The sequence below is a fragment of the Arabidopsis thaliana genome, chromosome 4, assembly GCF_000001735.4.
Source record: "Arabidopsis thaliana chromosome 4, partial sequence".
NCBI lineage: Eukaryota > Viridiplantae > Streptophyta > Magnoliopsida > Brassicales > Brassicaceae > Arabidopsis > Arabidopsis thaliana.
The window spans coordinates 15,569,849-15,584,995 of record NC_003075.7 but is presented as its reverse complement, the minus strand read 5'-3'; the positions used below and the strand labels follow the sequence as shown (position 1 = coordinate 15,584,995).

The 15,147-nt window shown below is 37.5% G+C and overlaps 5 protein-coding genes, 1 long non-coding RNA gene and 1 other non-coding gene across 12 annotated transcripts; 4 read left to right on the top strand and 3 right to left on the bottom strand.

Annotated features, from left to right (window-relative positions):
- Window positions 1–92: 92 nt before the first annotated feature.
- Window positions 93–1,664, bottom strand: IAA29 (indole-3-acetic acid inducible 29). 3 transcript variants are annotated; one of them, NM_119380.3, is made up of 4 exons: window positions 1,258–1,664; window positions 745–1,073; window positions 549–639; window positions 98–443 (listed from the first exon to the last, which is right to left on the bottom strand). In NM_119380.3, exons 1-4 carry the CDS (start codon window positions 1,515–1,517, stop codon window positions 368–370), a joined length of 756 nt encoding a protein of 251 aa, NP_567891.1. In that variant the 5' UTR covers window positions 1,518–1,664; the 3' UTR covers window positions 98–367. The 3 variants fall into 3 exon arrangements, with proteins under 3 accessions (NP_001329439.1, NP_567891.1, NP_001329438.1); NM_001342130.1 differs by having other exon boundaries at window positions 745–947; NM_001342131.1 differs by having other exon boundaries at window positions 93–443; window positions 549–1,073; window positions 1,258–1,633.
- A 2,483-nt stretch (window positions 1,665–4,147) lies between these two features.
- AT4G08665 lies at window positions 4,148–4,475 on the bottom strand. The gene has a single exon (NR_142221.1). It is a non-coding gene; the product is annotated as an other RNA (long non-coding RNA).
- Window positions 4,476–5,099: 624 nt separating this feature from the next.
- AT4G32272 (Nucleotide/sugar transporter family protein) lies at window positions 5,100–8,233 on the top strand. 2 transcript variants are annotated; one of them, NM_001203958.1, is made up of 11 exons: window positions 5,116–5,457; window positions 5,520–5,564; window positions 5,886–5,962; window positions 6,079–6,237; window positions 6,339–6,472; window positions 6,833–6,963; window positions 7,062–7,106; window positions 7,187–7,284; window positions 7,371–7,478; window positions 7,572–7,628; window positions 7,727–8,149. In NM_001203958.1, exons 1-11 carry the CDS (start codon window positions 5,307–5,309, stop codon window positions 7,799–7,801), a joined length of 1,080 nt encoding a protein of 359 aa, NP_001190887.1. In that variant the 5' UTR covers window positions 5,116–5,306; the 3' UTR covers window positions 7,802–8,149. The 2 variants fall into 2 exon arrangements, with proteins under 2 accessions (NP_001078479.1, NP_001190887.1); NM_001085010.2 differs by lacking the exon at window positions 5,520–5,564 and having other exon boundaries at window positions 5,100–5,457; window positions 7,727–8,233.
- Window positions 8,234–8,273: 40 nt separating this feature from the next.
- AT4G32265 lies at window positions 8,274–8,346 on the bottom strand. Its single transcript has one exon. It is a non-coding gene; the product is annotated as a tRNA-Arg (tRNA).
- Window positions 8,347–8,455: 109 nt separating this feature from the next.
- On the top strand, window positions 8,456–10,127 carry AT4G32270 (Ubiquitin-like superfamily protein). The gene is made up of 5 exons (NM_119379.3): window positions 8,456–8,786; window positions 8,995–9,094; window positions 9,217–9,316; window positions 9,531–9,625; window positions 9,708–10,127. The coding sequence occupies exons 1-5, from the start codon at window positions 8,636–8,638 to the stop codon at window positions 9,979–9,981; spliced, it is 720 nt and encodes a 239-aa protein (NP_194954.2). The 5' UTR covers window positions 8,456–8,635; the 3' UTR covers window positions 9,982–10,127.
- A 131-nt stretch (window positions 10,128–10,258) lies between these two features.
- On the top strand, window positions 10,259–11,443 carry PDE334 (ATPase, F0 complex, subunit B/B', bacterial/chloroplast). The gene is made up of 2 exons (NM_119378.4): window positions 10,259–10,904; window positions 10,973–11,443. Exons 1-2 carry the CDS (start codon window positions 10,410–10,412, stop codon window positions 11,135–11,137), a joined length of 660 nt encoding a protein of 219 aa, NP_194953.1. The 5' UTR covers window positions 10,259–10,409; the 3' UTR covers window positions 11,138–11,443.
- A 150-nt stretch (window positions 11,444–11,593) lies between these two features.
- On the top strand, window positions 11,594–14,952 carry AT4G32250 (Protein kinase superfamily protein). 3 transcript variants are annotated; one of them, NM_001036692.1, is made up of 6 exons: window positions 11,673–11,702; window positions 11,812–11,917; window positions 12,458–12,815; window positions 12,896–12,987; window positions 13,092–13,565; window positions 13,790–14,952. In NM_001036692.1, exons 3-6 carry the CDS (start codon window positions 12,468–12,470, stop codon window positions 14,709–14,711), a joined length of 1,836 nt encoding a protein of 611 aa, NP_001031769.1. In that variant the 5' UTR covers window positions 11,673–11,702; window positions 11,812–11,917; window positions 12,458–12,467; the 3' UTR covers window positions 14,712–14,952. The 3 variants fall into 3 exon arrangements, with proteins under 3 accessions (NP_194952.2, NP_849560.1, NP_001031769.1); NM_119377.5 differs by having other exon boundaries at window positions 11,594–11,917; NM_179229.2 differs by having other exon boundaries at window positions 11,594–12,815.
- Window positions 14,953–15,147: the final 195 nt, after the last annotated feature.

Genomic DNA, 15,147 nt, shown 5'->3' with positions numbered 1-15,147 from the left:
TGAATCACATAAAGTGACATACTTACTTGTGTAAAACCCGGACGTCCGCAACCATTACATTCTTATGGTTTCTCAATCAAACAAGTCTATGAAAAAAAAATCAATTCGGTACACACAAAAAGTCTAACATCTTAATTATTATCAGCTAGTCTGTCTTTGACAATTCATGAGTTTTTTTTACTTTTGAATTTTCTTTAGCTTTTTGTCCATGTGTTAGCCATGGATCAGATAACAACAGATTATAAACCATTGGATTTGATACTAAGAACTAGAAGAATAGAGGAAAAAGATCGAGTGGAAATTTAATCAAATGATAGACATTTTAATTACAAAATAAAAAATAATGGTCCGATTTGAACGCCTATCCTTAAAACAAACATCTTGTATATGCACACGGTCGATCTCTAATTATTGATATCCGATGAACAGATTCCGCAAAGATCCTACAAAACCAAAACAACAAGTTAAGTATCAATATATAAGAAAGAGAGTATAGTAGTCATTACTCAATAAGTCATTTTTCTTGAAATATAGAGAAGTAAACTTACTTCCATGTAACATCCCCTCGAAGTAGCCAGTCACCCTCTTTCCCTTGGAAGGTGAATGTATAATTTGTATCTTCTCTGTCGCAATCTTCATCTGATAACCCAAAATTAGATTCAATAGTAGTAAAAAGTTACGTTCTATTTTCAATTGTTTATAGGTTTCTTACTCTAGATTTTGATAAACGTAATTAGTACTTACATTCGGTAAACATAGTGATCAAGGAGTTAGTGAGGGACTCGTAAGAGTTAAAAAGCTTGATATCCACTTTTCTTGCTATTGCCACACCATCCATCTTAACCTTAACATACATTGATGATCTTGATGATATTGACGAAGAAGATGATGATCCCACAGTAGCCGTTGTTGGATTAGATATGTTGTTGTTCATCGCCGTGATCCTCCTACCACGATGATGATACGGGCAATGATGGTGATTACGAATATGACGATGATGATAACTACCATACTTTATCATACATGTTTTTACTGGTGGCCATCCAACAACTTCGCTATTTTCCTCCTCATCACTAAATATTAAAATTAATTATATGTTACAAAAAAATACAAATTATGCCTCTCCATTGAGTTAACTACAAGTCTACAACATCATAACATTTTTGAAAACTACGGAGTCATTTATTATATAATAATACTAGATGTAACTACTTTAACCTAATTGTTGTCAAATACTAAAATAGTCAAGGTACTCACTCGTAAACTATTGAAGACTCGGATTCCAGAGGATCTTCGTCTTCCTCGTTGGGCTGGCCATTCAAGGCAAACAAACGCTGTTTTGGCATATAACAATTTTCCTCCACATTCCCTAACCCAAACGTCGCCTCAAAACGCAGTTTTTCGGTACCCAAACAAGACGCAGCACCCTCGATCGCACAATGCTTGTTGAGGTCAAAGTTAAACCCTAACTTGGAAGATTTATGAGGTGAAAGAGATAGACCAAGATCCAACTCCATTTCTAAGGCAGCTTCGTCTTTGATGAAACTAAAAGCTTTTGTTCTTTTATTATTGGCTTTGGAAAAGGTTGTGTTCGTTGGTGTTGATTGCTGAATTAGAGGATCATGAGTATTCCTATTTATAGTAAAAGGAAATGGGGGCAGAGGTCAAGGAGTAATATATGGCTTTATCAAAAATATACATATATATGTATATAATATTATGTACATTTTATGTAACCCACACAAATATAGATGTGGATAGATGGTATCTTAACCAACACGCTACTATTTATTCTAAACAACTAAAACAGTAATCATTCAAGTATTAGAATATACTAGTAATTTATATCGTTAAATTCTGAACTTTTAGTTCTATATCTTCTTGGCCCATAATATAGAACATATAGTTGGCTAGGATAATTATTATCTTAAAATGTTTCATAGTAGTATGTAAATCTAGACCCAACATGACTGAAGTAACGTTTCACCAGATAACTTATCTTTTTACGAATATTCATCTCTATAAGATCCAATGAAGTACGAAATCATATAGTTTAGGAAGTAACACAAAACCAATAGTCTATACCAAAAACAGGTGATACTAAACAGTTTTAGATTTTCTGATTTTTATGAATATATGAAATTTATGGCTTTCACGTTAAGCGAAAGGTAGTGAGGAAGTTCCTAGTTCTCCGAAGGAAAAAGGTCTTTTGGGAGAGAAGTAATGGCTTCCGACATTGATTAAGTTCGGGTCGGCCAATATCCCAACATTGATGCTAACACATTTTTACATTATTTTATCTAAAGTTTTATGCTTTTCTGCTTTAAATACATCTTATAAATTTTATTTTTATATTCAAGATCCACCTTATCTACACTGTATAACAAGTTCTCACCTACTTTTAATTTCAAATTTTGATCAAAACATAACATTATTACAAACGATTATATCATAAATTCCGCTCATTATATAATGAGCAAAACTTGCAAAATAAATTTATGGAAGGATTTACGGCTGCTAACTTGTGTTAGATGTGCGTCTTTAATTCATACTTTTGGCAATATGACAATCAACATATTTTAAAAAAAAAAATTAAGCATGTACTAAAAGAATGATAAAGTGCATCTATACTAAGAAATAAGAAGATGCATATTTCGTCAAGAGACACATGATTCAACGAATTTAGACATCCAACATCAAACCAACACGAATATTAGTAATAGACAAGTTTGGTTAATGTTGGAACGGACAACGTCCCATATTTTTGTTTACATTCTATGTTTCCAATAGAAAATTTGGTTTCGCACGGAAAAGGTGGAATTTAAGAATCATTGTATACAATACTATAAATGTGATACTTAAACTGATAACTGTAAGTAATACTCCTAGCAAACTCTGATTTTTCAGCTTGTCATAACTTTTGTTAACCTTTTAAGAGACAAAACTATCACTAGACATTTATAGCTTGACTCACTATACAAGTATTGACTTCATCAGTTGCAATTTTGTGGGGAAGAGTTGGATCAAATTATGAATAAGGGCTATTAAGTACGGTTTGCCTATCCTGAGGTACTTTGCTCTATATGGGAAGGAACATAGTTATTACTTTTTATAAACATAAATTTTGACAACTGTTGTTTTTATTGTAACCAACAAATTGAGGATCTTTATAGCTTATAGTTTCTTTGGATTGATTACGTAAACTAATTGAAACGACTAGTACCTCCTCCCCTATTTGACTAGGATACAATCATACAACGTAACAGGTTGAATTGCCGACATATGATTTTATTAAAACCAGTGTTTAAAAACTGATATTAGACTATCTGGTCGAACCAAATTCATTTATAAACAAAATAAAGCAACACAATTACCATGAAGACTAGAAAAATACGATAAGTAAAGCTATAAAAATATGGTGTTGTTTCAATTTTTAATTATCTTGTTTTACTCTTAATATTAGATAATGATATTTTAGCTGTATGCTTGACATTGACATATGTTTTGTTTCCATTTAAGAATAAAGCACTGTTGGTACAAGGTTATATGCTGTGTCTTAACTCTTAACACAATATTATAACTTAATCCACAACCTTTATTAAGAACTAATTTCGTAAGATATGGATTTGGATTACGAAAGTGACTGTTGAGTATGAAGTCTATATCATATATTAATATGAAATTAGGTTGGTCTCTTCATGTTTTTTAGATCAACCAAGCAGAAGAGAGTAGAGGGGGAAATATCAACGTGAATGTCACGTGAACGGAGTCGTGCGTGCGTGACTACTCGTGGCGTAATGTCGGGTCGACCACTGAAGTAATGGGCTTTAAAAGTTGAAGGACCATATCCATATGGCTCTTGTGGGAACCACTTTACACTTAGTCTTGCTCGTGGGATCGATCTGTTTTTTGTTTCTTCCTTTTGCTCAAAATTGATCTGGTTTTGCTATTATTATATCATGACTACTAGCAAAACTTACATTTTTACTTATCCCATCAACATTTTCAGATCAATTTTTTTGTAAACAAGATTAAAGTGAAATTGGACTAACAATGATTTTCAAATTAGGTGTGTATGCCCTGAAACTCAGTATCTGCTTCATCCCGCGATCTTCCAAATATAAGAAAAAAACGGTCACCTAATTTACCGACAACAAACCTAATCCACTAAGACATTATTCAAGATCTAGAAACGAAAAGTCATGAGATATAAAGATGCACGTGGGAGGACAAGGGAAAGGACAGAAACTGTTTGGTTGGGAGACAAATAAGTGTTACGAAAGGGGAAGTGAATAAGTCTCTCTTTAAACTCAAAACACTGAGAAAAGAGTTTGAGTGTTTTTGTGACAGATTTGGCTTACTGTCTTGTCTCCGTCAAGTTGTAAATACCAAAGTCTTATCATGTTTTTTCTCTGTCTCCTCTACTACAATTTTAAGAATTGTACCACAAACCGATCCATTCATTCATCATCCAAGCTTCTTGATTCAAACTGGCAACATGTTAACTCGTTATAGATGATAGTTTGGTGAGTTCTATAAAATTGCGATTAAAGTTATTTCTCTTACAATTTTTCTTGGAACATTTTATATATGTATAACTTGTACATGAACGTAGCTCAAAAGCTAAGAAAAAGGTAGCGCCATAATCATTATGATGAATAAAATAAACCCCAGTTTCTCTGAAAGTGTTGGTTTTTACCACACCATATTCTAGAAGTTAATTTATTGGGGTTCTACCACACCATATGCACCATGTGATTCATGTTATTGTTCTAATTCTAAAACTTTCACTGCGATTTTAATTATAATGGTTCACTAATCACTATGAAAACATTAGATGAAAATTACTAACACGTGATTCTTCCAGAAATCCCGAATCTCTCAGTTACACAAAAAGTAATATTTTTGTCATGACCCAGCTTTTTCCAATGCCGTACATAAGCATGGGGACAGGCAACTAAAAAAGCTACACCAATCAAGGCCTTAGTTCATAATCGAACAATCACGTTTAGCCCAAACTTTAAATGGGCTTAAAATAATGTGGGCCTTGACCCACAAATAGAAAAACACGTGACATTCCCTCTTTGATAATGATTGCAAAAAAACAGAGGTGTGTTTACTCAAACGTTTCCCGTGTCCTCTACGGTCAGTATCATTCTTTCGGTGACGCTAATTTCTCCGGTGGTTGGAGGAGAACAAAGTCTCAAAGAGACGGCGAACGAAGACGAAGACGAGGAGCGTGGAGAGAGTAGACGGCGAACGAAGACGAAGACGAGGAGCGTGGAGAGAGTCTACCTCTCTCGACGATGAGGAATAATCCTGTCCTTCCGGTTTCCGATCCTCCCCTCGCCGGTGAGAATGATAGCGATGGTAAAGGTGTCGATGATCGGCTTTTCAAAGGATCTGCCATGACCAAACGTGGAGCTTATGCTGCTCTTTCTTACATGGCTTGTGCTGGTAATTTCCTCGATTTCACTTGTATCATTGATTCGAATCACGTGTTTTGGAGTAGAGTCCAGTTCTGGTGTTTTCTCGGATTCGATTCTCTGGATTCCGTAGTTCGTGTTTAGATTCAATTCCGGATTTTGGCTGATATTGATGCAACCATATCGTGATGAAGATTGGGATTTGTTTGCTTTGTCAATGTTCACTCATTCCGAAATTCTTCGTCTTACATTTGTACATCGATATTGATCAGAACGCCTTCCAGTTTTCCTATGATTCAGTTACCTCACCTACACAATCGCATTGTTGAGTAGTCTTGGGAAATCTCATTGTGTAGTTGTTACTGAAATGTGGCAAATACGAACATGGTTCACTGTTTTGTTGTAATCAGATGTGCCTCGGGGTTGACATTTGTTTTTTTGTTGGATGTTGATTCACAGTTATGCTTGTGCTGTTCAATAAAGCAGCTCTGTCTTCCTATGATTTTCCGTGTGTGAACGTTATCACGCTATTCCAGGTTTAGTACAGAGATTCTGTTTTTCCGTCTCACTTATGATCTGTGAGACTCATATTTTCATTCTCTACAGAAATTTGTCAATATCTAAAATAGCTGGACACTTTTGTTTTCCACAGATGGTTTCCTCTAGCTTATTTCTATATGCTTTGAGGCGCAGGAAGATCATCTCTTTCACAGCTGCTGATTCTTTTTCTATTGATAGTGCCTCAACCTTTGTGCCAGTGAAGACATTGTTTCACACCCTTCCTCTAGCAATAGCATATCTTTTGTACATGGTAACCATTTTACTGAATTATTTTGGCATTTTTTTTACTGCTGTTTGGATTTCGTAGATAGTAACTGATCACAAATTTGTTCGATGTGTATCTCTTGAAAGCTAGCCTCTATGGCATCTGTTAGAGGGGTAAATGTTCCCATGTATACCACGCTTAGGCGTACTACTGTGGCATTTACTATGGTGATTGAGTACATGCTCACAGGTCAGAGATATACACGGTCTATCATTGGAAGGTAAATCACTTTTTTTTTCTTTCTTCCATACTGTAGTTTCTGTTCGTGCAAAATTGATATCTTTTCACTGTTGAATTTGATAATTTCCTGAAGTATTCAGATTCTGGGTTTAATAGTATCTCTTAGGAAGAAATAACTCCTTATGTTTGATCAAAATAGACAAGAATTAGGATTTAGGAGTTTGCGAGAGATAATTGTAGCTCTACGTTTATTCTGTATGTTACATGCCCCAGAGGCTTATGTGGTATGGTGCTTTAAGTCCCTCCATGAAAAAGTATGCACATGTTATTACCTCTAAAAGGAGAATCATGCTCCTTGACTCTTACATGCACAACTAAACTCTTGTAAAATTGATGTCAGTGTTGGTATTATCTTGCTTGGCGCATTTTTTGCTGGAGCTAGGGACTTGTCATTTGACTTTTATGGATATGGTGTTGTTTTCTTAGCCAACATATCAACAGCAGTATATCTAGCAACCATTGCCCGTACTGGTACACTAGTTACTCGCTCTCTGAATAAATTGTTTTACTACATGTCCTCCTGCCAGAGTGAAATCTCTCTTACCCAATTCTAATGTCTGGTTCTCCAGGTAAATCAAGTGGCTTGAATAGCTTTGGCCTTATGTGGTCCAATGGTAATATAAACTAAACAGATAACTAAATTGACCCTAAACACTCAAGACTTGCTTTGAATTTGTGAGATTTTCAATGATAGGAATTATATGCGGACCTATATTGATGATTTGGACATTTATTTGCGGTGACTTGGAGAAGACAATTAACTTTCCTCACCTCTTAACTCCTGGTTTCATGGTACCGTAAATCATTATTTGCCTTATATCTGTCCACTTTGCGTTTGTGATACTGATGATCTCTTTTTCTGTTATGTTCTCACCCAGGTTGTATTACTCTGCTCGTGCGTGCTGGCTTTCGTCTTAAACTACTGCATTTTCCTTAACACCACTCTCAATTCAGCTTTGACGCAGACAATTTGTGGCAATATGAAGGTTGGTTTCACTTTATTAGTATCTCCTGTACAAAAGAAAAATGTGAAACTAATCTGCCAAGGAGAGACTTTGAACATTATATCATCGTTGCAGGATCTATTCACGGTTGGACTAGGCTGGATGCTCTTTGGAGGACTCCCATTCGACCTGGTAATTTTCTTCAACATTCCTATTATTCCATTGAACCTAAAATCGGCATCTACGTTTGCTACATCTCACTACCTTTCTTTTTTGGTTCATTTACACAGATGAATGTGATTGGACAGCTTTTTGGTTTCTTCGGGTCAGGTTTATATGCATATTATAAGATCATCGGGAGGTAACAAGTCCAAAACAAAGAAAAGCCAAAGAAAACATGAGTGGCCTAGTGATGATAAAGGCTCATTAGTTTAAGGAAAAGTTGTTGACTAGTAGTGTTCAAGTGGAGATAGAGTGTTGAGCTTTTGGTTTTGGAGGTGACTTTAGAGTAGTATTAATAATGAAAGGCCTAATTTTTTGAACTTGCGTCTTGTTCTTCTTCAGTTTTCAACAAGGCGAAAGATTAGACTATGGACAAAACTGATTTTCTATTTTTTTGAGATCTACTGACTCTAATTTATACAACTGCTTCTTTTCATTGTATATATGTAGTATTATTATACACACTTGAGAAAAGGATGACTGTAATTATACAACTGCTTCTTTTAAAGCGTTCAATGATGATTTGGTACTAGGCATTCTTGCAAAGAGCTCGGTGAAAGCAAAAATAATTACTTCAACGGTTAAAATTGCAAGTACTAGAAAAGAAAAAAAGAGCACACCCAGTGGGACTCGAACCCACAATCGCTTGATTAGAAGTCAAGCGCCTTATCCATTAGGCCATGGGTGCTTGTTGCTACATCCTTCTGAGTTGTTTTATATATCATATAATTGTATTTGTAATCGTGTTCCATACCTTCTTCAAAAGCAAAACATTCTCTCGCCGGTAAAAAAGCAGAGATCCCTTAACCATGATTTCCTTCAAAGTATATTCCCCTTCCTCATCCTCTTCCCATGCTCATGGTATCAATCTTCCACTCTGACCCAACTCAAGCTCTGATTTCTCCTACTCCGTCGCCAAAAATCTTGGAAGTAGATGTCTTAGCCCGGGAAAATCAAATTTTCTCAATAATCAATCTATGGACGTTCCACCACGCCGCTCTTTGGCTGCGTCTCTCTCGCCTCTCCGGCTAATCGATGGACTCCCTCGTCGGAGGAGTTTCAATTATAATCAGATGCCTGAAGAGCCCATCAAACTCACTGTTCTCAAGCTTGATGGATCTTCCTTTGGTACCCATTACTCATCTCCTACTTGCTTTTACCATTAAATTTTATATGTTAACTAAGAATGTTTGCTCAAAAGAACTAAAAGTTATTGCTTTACAACGAATTCTAGTTTTTTCTGTGTTGTTTCGTTTGAGGTTGTCCAGAGAAATTTGACTGGTTTCTGAATTTGTGATTTAGTACAATTCCCTTTAAGCGTAATTTGGATTTGTAGGTATTCAAGTGTTGAAGACAGCGACAGTAGGGGAGCTCAAGATGGCAGTAGAAGCTGCGTTTTCTCACTTGCCCATCTCAGGCCCTGGCAAGATCTCATGGTACCATCTCTGATTCTTTGACTTGAGTTATTCTTATAATGATTCCGATTTTGTGTCTATATTAGGATAAGTAACTGCTAAATGATTCTTGATGATCCTATTTTTACCCTGTGATTATAAAGGCCGCATGTTTGGGGACAATTCTGCTTATCTTATGAAGATAAAAGATTGATTAATGAGTCTGAGTACCTCACTGAATTTGGCATTAAAGACGGCGATCAGGTTACCCTTTTACTCTTTCTTTATCACTTGAATACATCAAAGAGTCTATGCTTATGATATTATTTCATCTTTACATGTGATGTCGTAGAACGATGCATTTGGGTAGCTAGAGTCTCTAACCTGGATTATGTAGATTGTTATAGTCCAGTTTAGTTTTGACAACATAGTGCTTTGTTTTGATGCTCTATAATGTGTTTTATCTGCCATCATTCAGCTTCGGTTCATCCGCCATATCTCAAACTACTGCATGTTAATGGTGAAGCATAAGAGCAAGACACCCCGTGTTTCTTCTTTCAAACAACTCAAACTGTAAGAACTTTTGGTGTTAAAATGTTTTTAGCATTTCATTATCCGGAATCTCCATAGTAATACATGTTTTTGGACCAATCAGGTTCTCAACCACACCGGAAACCCGGAAAAAGAACGTAATAAGGGAAGTTGAAGAAGACGGTGTTGTTGACTCCATCCCTCGGAGCCAACCAAGCTTTCTAGCAACTGTATTGGGAGGTTTGCTCTCTTACAAGTCGACGCCAAGTCAACGAGGTACTAAATACAGAAACGTGACTGCAAGTAGAGTTTTTAACAAACTCATTGCAAGGTTTCGTTTCAAGTGTAATTCCGAGAAGGATGTGTGGAACAGAAAAAAACTCATATCCGAAACCTAAAAAAAAGCACTCCTTTTCTATCATTTGATTCTTGTAGAGATTTTGATTTCCTAATCTTGGTGTTTATATACAAACTTGGATGTTGTGTGTGTGCAAAATGAATAAGGCATTGTGTATTTACGTTTGTAGTGGATATAATTGCAACCTTACCGTCTTAGCCATTTTAACCTTATCTGGTACAGCGTTCGCGTTTGCGTTTGCGTTTGCGTTTGTGTTTGCGTTTGTGGCCAAAACGCAATCATTTACTTTTTAATTGATTTTCCGCTCCATTGATTTTAATCTGACGACCACAGCCTTTAGCTTATTTGTGTGGCGAAGAGAAGAGATAACATTCCTAAGCAAATCTCTTCTCTCTCCCATTCGTCTCCAAAGAGATTACAGTTTTGAGCATTTCTCATCTCTCGAAGCTCTTCTCTGTGTGTGTGGCGATGGCTGCTAATTCGATAATGGCTTCCTCCAAACCCCTAATCTCCCTGTCATCCAACCAACAACCAAACCGAGTCCAAATTCCCAAATTCGCCAAACTTCCCCAAATTCCCAAATCCCTCACTTCCTCCACCGATCTCCGTAGCAAAGCACTATCACTCTCCTCCGCCACCGCCAAATCCTTAGCTTTAATCGCCGCTTTCGCTCCTCCGTCGATGGCGGAGGCGATGGAGAAAGCACAGCTCTTCGATTTCAATCTCACGCTTCCGATCATCGTTGTTGAGTTTCTCTTCTTGATGTTCGCTCTCGACAAGGTCTATTACTCTCCGCTTGGTAACTTCATGGATCAAAGAGACGCTTCCATCAAAGAGAAGCTCGCGAGTGTTAAGGACACTTCGACTGAAGTAAAGGAGCTCGATGAGCAAGCCGCCGCCGTGATGAGAGCAGCTAGGGCTGAGATCGCCGCCGCGCTTAACAAGATGAAGAAGGAGACTCAGGTATAAAAGAAACAACAATGCACTCAGAGTGAAGAAATTGGTAAATGGATTGTGTATTTTTTTTGCAGGTTGAAGTCGAGGAGAAGCTAGCGGAGGGAAGGAAGAAGGTGGAGGAAGAGCTAAAAGAAGCTTTGGCGAGCTTGGAGAGTCAGAAAGAAGAAACCATTAAAGCTTTGGATTCTCAGATTGCTGCTCTTAGTGAAGACATTGTCAAGAAGGTTCTTCCTTCTTAAATTATATTTTTGTTAACTGTGTAATTCTCTGTCTCTCTATCTCAAAACTTATTTACAAGAAATTACTGTAAATCTCTTCTTCTTCTTCTTCTCTGTTTCTTGGATTGTTCGTCGTTCAAAGAAGAACAATTTTTATTTTGTAAGTTTATAAATAATTAGCTCTCTTCTGTCATTTTAGATGATTAAAGTACAAGTATGTATATCGAGGAATTAGTTGTTACGGATAAAATCTTCATGCGAGTCTTATCGTCACTAGATTTATGTCTATTTGAATCGATTGAACAAAAACGCAAATGGCAGGAGTTGCTTGTGTAAAGAGTAGAGAGAAATTGAGTTTTCAGAGCCAAACACTCCAGCTTTGTCCGAAAGTGTTCATAGAAAGTTAAGTTGACTCTTCCATAACGAGCTCAGGTCCAACAACGAAGCCCAAACCTCAGTTACTCTATCTTATTATTGGGCCCTAAAACGAAATGGGCCCTAAAGCTAACGCGGGTCGGTGTTTGATTAAAACAAATGACGGGGCCTCCACGCCTTGTTCCTTCTTCTTCTTCTTCTCACGCTCACGGTTCTCTTTCTCTTCTCTGTCTTTTTCAGCTTCTGAAGTTACTTGTTTCAGTTCCCGATGATCAATTCTTAGTTTTTTTGGCTTGTTTTCTTCGTCTCTCTTTCATCAGGCCTTTGGAGTTTTGTGTTACCATTTTCGCTCGCGTCATTACTGGTGTTAGGGTTTTCTTCAAAAGCTTCTTAATCCGTCGAAATTGCTCTTTTCTCTCCCTCATTGTCGGTTACTTTCTTTGACCCTTCTCTTATGCTTCGTAAGCTGTGATTTTTTTCTCTGGTTTCATTGCAACTCTAGTTCAATTTCAGTTTGATTTCTTCGCTTAAATATTTTGTTCTATGAGATCTGAGAGTTGTCTTTATTGTTGGCTTATTTCAATCAAAACATTGGCTGGTTAACTTTGATTGACTCATGATTGATTCTATCTAGCATTAATTGGTTTTCTTTGTATTTGGTTACTGTTACTTGTTCTTCTACTTCTCCACGATTCTACTTCTCCACGATACTGTCTCTGTCCCTTGTTCGTATCGCTAACTTATTCCCATAGTGGGCACGTCTCTGGTTTCTGACTTTTCTCTTCAATTCCATGTATTGCGTTTTACCATGATGTTTAGTTTCGGAATCATTTCTTGCTTTCTCTATCTGCTTGTAAGAATAGTTAACAAGTGAGAGGAAAGTCCTTTTTGTTGCTTAAATAGTTTGATTTCTGTTGTTGAGTTTATGCGATATCCCAACTGGTGAAACTGTGTTTATTGGTTCAGACAGAGATAAATGGCTTCAAAGATTATTGCTGGCAAGCCGGATGATACCGAGTATGAAATCATTGAAGGTGAGTCTGAGAGCGCTTTAGCAGCGGGGACAAGCCCTTGGATGAATTCATCAACGTTGAAGCTTCGACATCGAATTGGAAGAGGTCCCTTCGGTGATGTTTGGCTGGCTACTCATCATCAGTCAACTGAGGACTATGATGAGCATCATGAAGTGGCCATCAAAATGCTTTATCCCATCAAGGAAGATCAAAGAAGGGTTGTGGTAGATAAGTTTGAAGATCTCTTCTCTAAATGTCAAGGACTAGAGAATGTCTGTCTGCTCAGGGGAGTCTCTAGTATCAATGGAAAGGTAAGTGAAACAAACATGTGTGTTTCTCTAGTTTCACCGTATTTTCAATTTTTGTTTAATAGCTGATTTGTATCGTGTAGATATGTGTCGTCATGAAATTCTACGAGGGCTCTCTTGGTGACAAGATGGCTCGGCTTAAAGGAGGAAAGCTTTCACTGCCAGATGTTTTGAGGTAATTCTTCATTACACAAGTAAGAAGCTCATTGTAGTAGCGTCTTCTTCATTGTAATATAGAATACTAATGTCTTTCTTATTTATGTGAACCTCGTTTTACAGATACGGGGTTGATCTGGCTACAGGGATCCTGGAGTTGCACTCAAAAGGGTTTCTCATTCTCAATCTCAAGCCCTCTAACTTTCTTCTCAGTGATAACGACAAGGCCATCCTCGGGGATGTTGGGATCCCTTATCTCCTTCTTAGTATCCCTTTACCAAGTTCTGATATGACAGAGAGACTTGGAACTCCAAACTATATGGCACCAGAACAGTGGCAACCGGATGTCAGAGGTCCCATGTCCTTTGAGACTGATTCTTGGGGATTTGGTTGCAGCATTGTTGAAATGCTGACTGGTGTACAACCTTGGTCTGGGAGATCTGCCGATGAAATATATGATTTGGTGGTGAGAAAGCAAGAAAAGCTTAGTATCCCCAGTAGCATACCGCCTCCTCTCGAGAACCTACTTCGGGGTTGCTTTATGTATGATCTTCGAAGCCGACCTTCGATGACTGACATCTTACTCGTCTTAAAGAGGTAAATCATATCTTGACACCGTTATATATTCAGTTTGAACAAGATCGATTTAGAAGTGTTTATATTTCATTATGTATGGTCATAGTATCTTCGGAAAATCCCATAGTTTTTATAGTTTCGTGTCTGATGTTTTAATATTTTTTTGGAATCCAATTTCTTTATTCTTGATGGAAATTTTAATTGGCTACCTTTAATTGTGATATTGACTGGAACCGATTTGGCAGCTTGCAGAACTCGGAGGAGGAACAGGTCAGGAGAGGCATTGATAGTAGAGAAATCAGGAAGAGCTCGGCTACTCTTGGTTATACAGAATGGTTTCTTTCAAAGGATCATCTGCAAGTGCGCGACACCGTGCGTTCAAGAAAGCCTGCCAATTCGTGTAAGCATGAGAACATGGATGTGCCAGAAGGAATGGTGGTTGGTTTAGAACGTGACTCCACAGACCCAGATGGATTTGTGCTAGTTAAAGTCCATGGTGTACATGATCCATTAAGGGTTCACGTATCTGTTCTTGAACGGGTAACTAACGGCTTAGCTTCTGGAGATTGGGTGCGTCTGAAGGTCAGGAAAGACAAGAGGCACTCTCCGGTTGGTGTTCTCCATTCAATTGACCGTGAGGGAAATGTAGCTGTTGGATTTATTGGGTTGCCAACTCTCTGGAAAGGGACATCATCGCAGCTTCAGATGGCTAAAGTATACAGTGTGGGTCAATTTGTGAAACTCAAAGCCAATGTTGTCATCCCGAGATTCAAATGGATGCGTAAAGGTAGAGGTATTTGGGCAACTGGCAGGATCTCTCAGGTTCTACCAAACGGTTGCCTTGAAGTGGACTTCCCTGGAATGTTACCTTTTGGAGAGGAACATGGAAGCTATCTTGCAGATCCGGCTGAAGTAGAGATTGTGAATTTCAATACATGTCAAGGAGCTGTGGAAAAATATCAACATCTGGAGGATTTTCATTGGGCTGTGAGACCTTTGCTTATTGCTATGGGTCTATTGACAGCGATGAAGTTAGGGATCTGTGTCAGGAAGAAAATAGGAAGGTCAAAGGATGGGAAACAACGCGATGGCTCGACTGGACAAGGTGACTGTAAGATTCCGGATGGTAAGGGCTCTGACAAATCTAAATGGCTTGTGTTCTTTTAGGTCTGCTATGAGACACAGACCTTGTCTGGTCCATATATTATACTGTTCTAGTCATAATAACGTTTCATGTACATAATGACGTTTTTCTTTTTTGCTCTTTAAAATTACCAAAAAGCTTTCACGCACCAAGTGTTACTTGCAATTTGCTTAGACAACGACTTCTTACAAAGTTAAGTATATAATTACGATAGCCATGTAATTGGAGATCACAGATGTTTTTATATTTATTGATTAAGAGAGCAAAAAAAAAAGAGGCAGTGTTGCATTTGGCTAATTCCGTGTGAGATCAATGAACTATTCAAATTCTACTTATTGAAGAACACATTTAATCTCGGAGCCTACTTGAACGACTCTCTTAAAACATCACATGGTATATGCAGCGTCCATTACAAGTAATAATGAACATAACCAAACCAAAAGAGGCAAGCTTGCATGA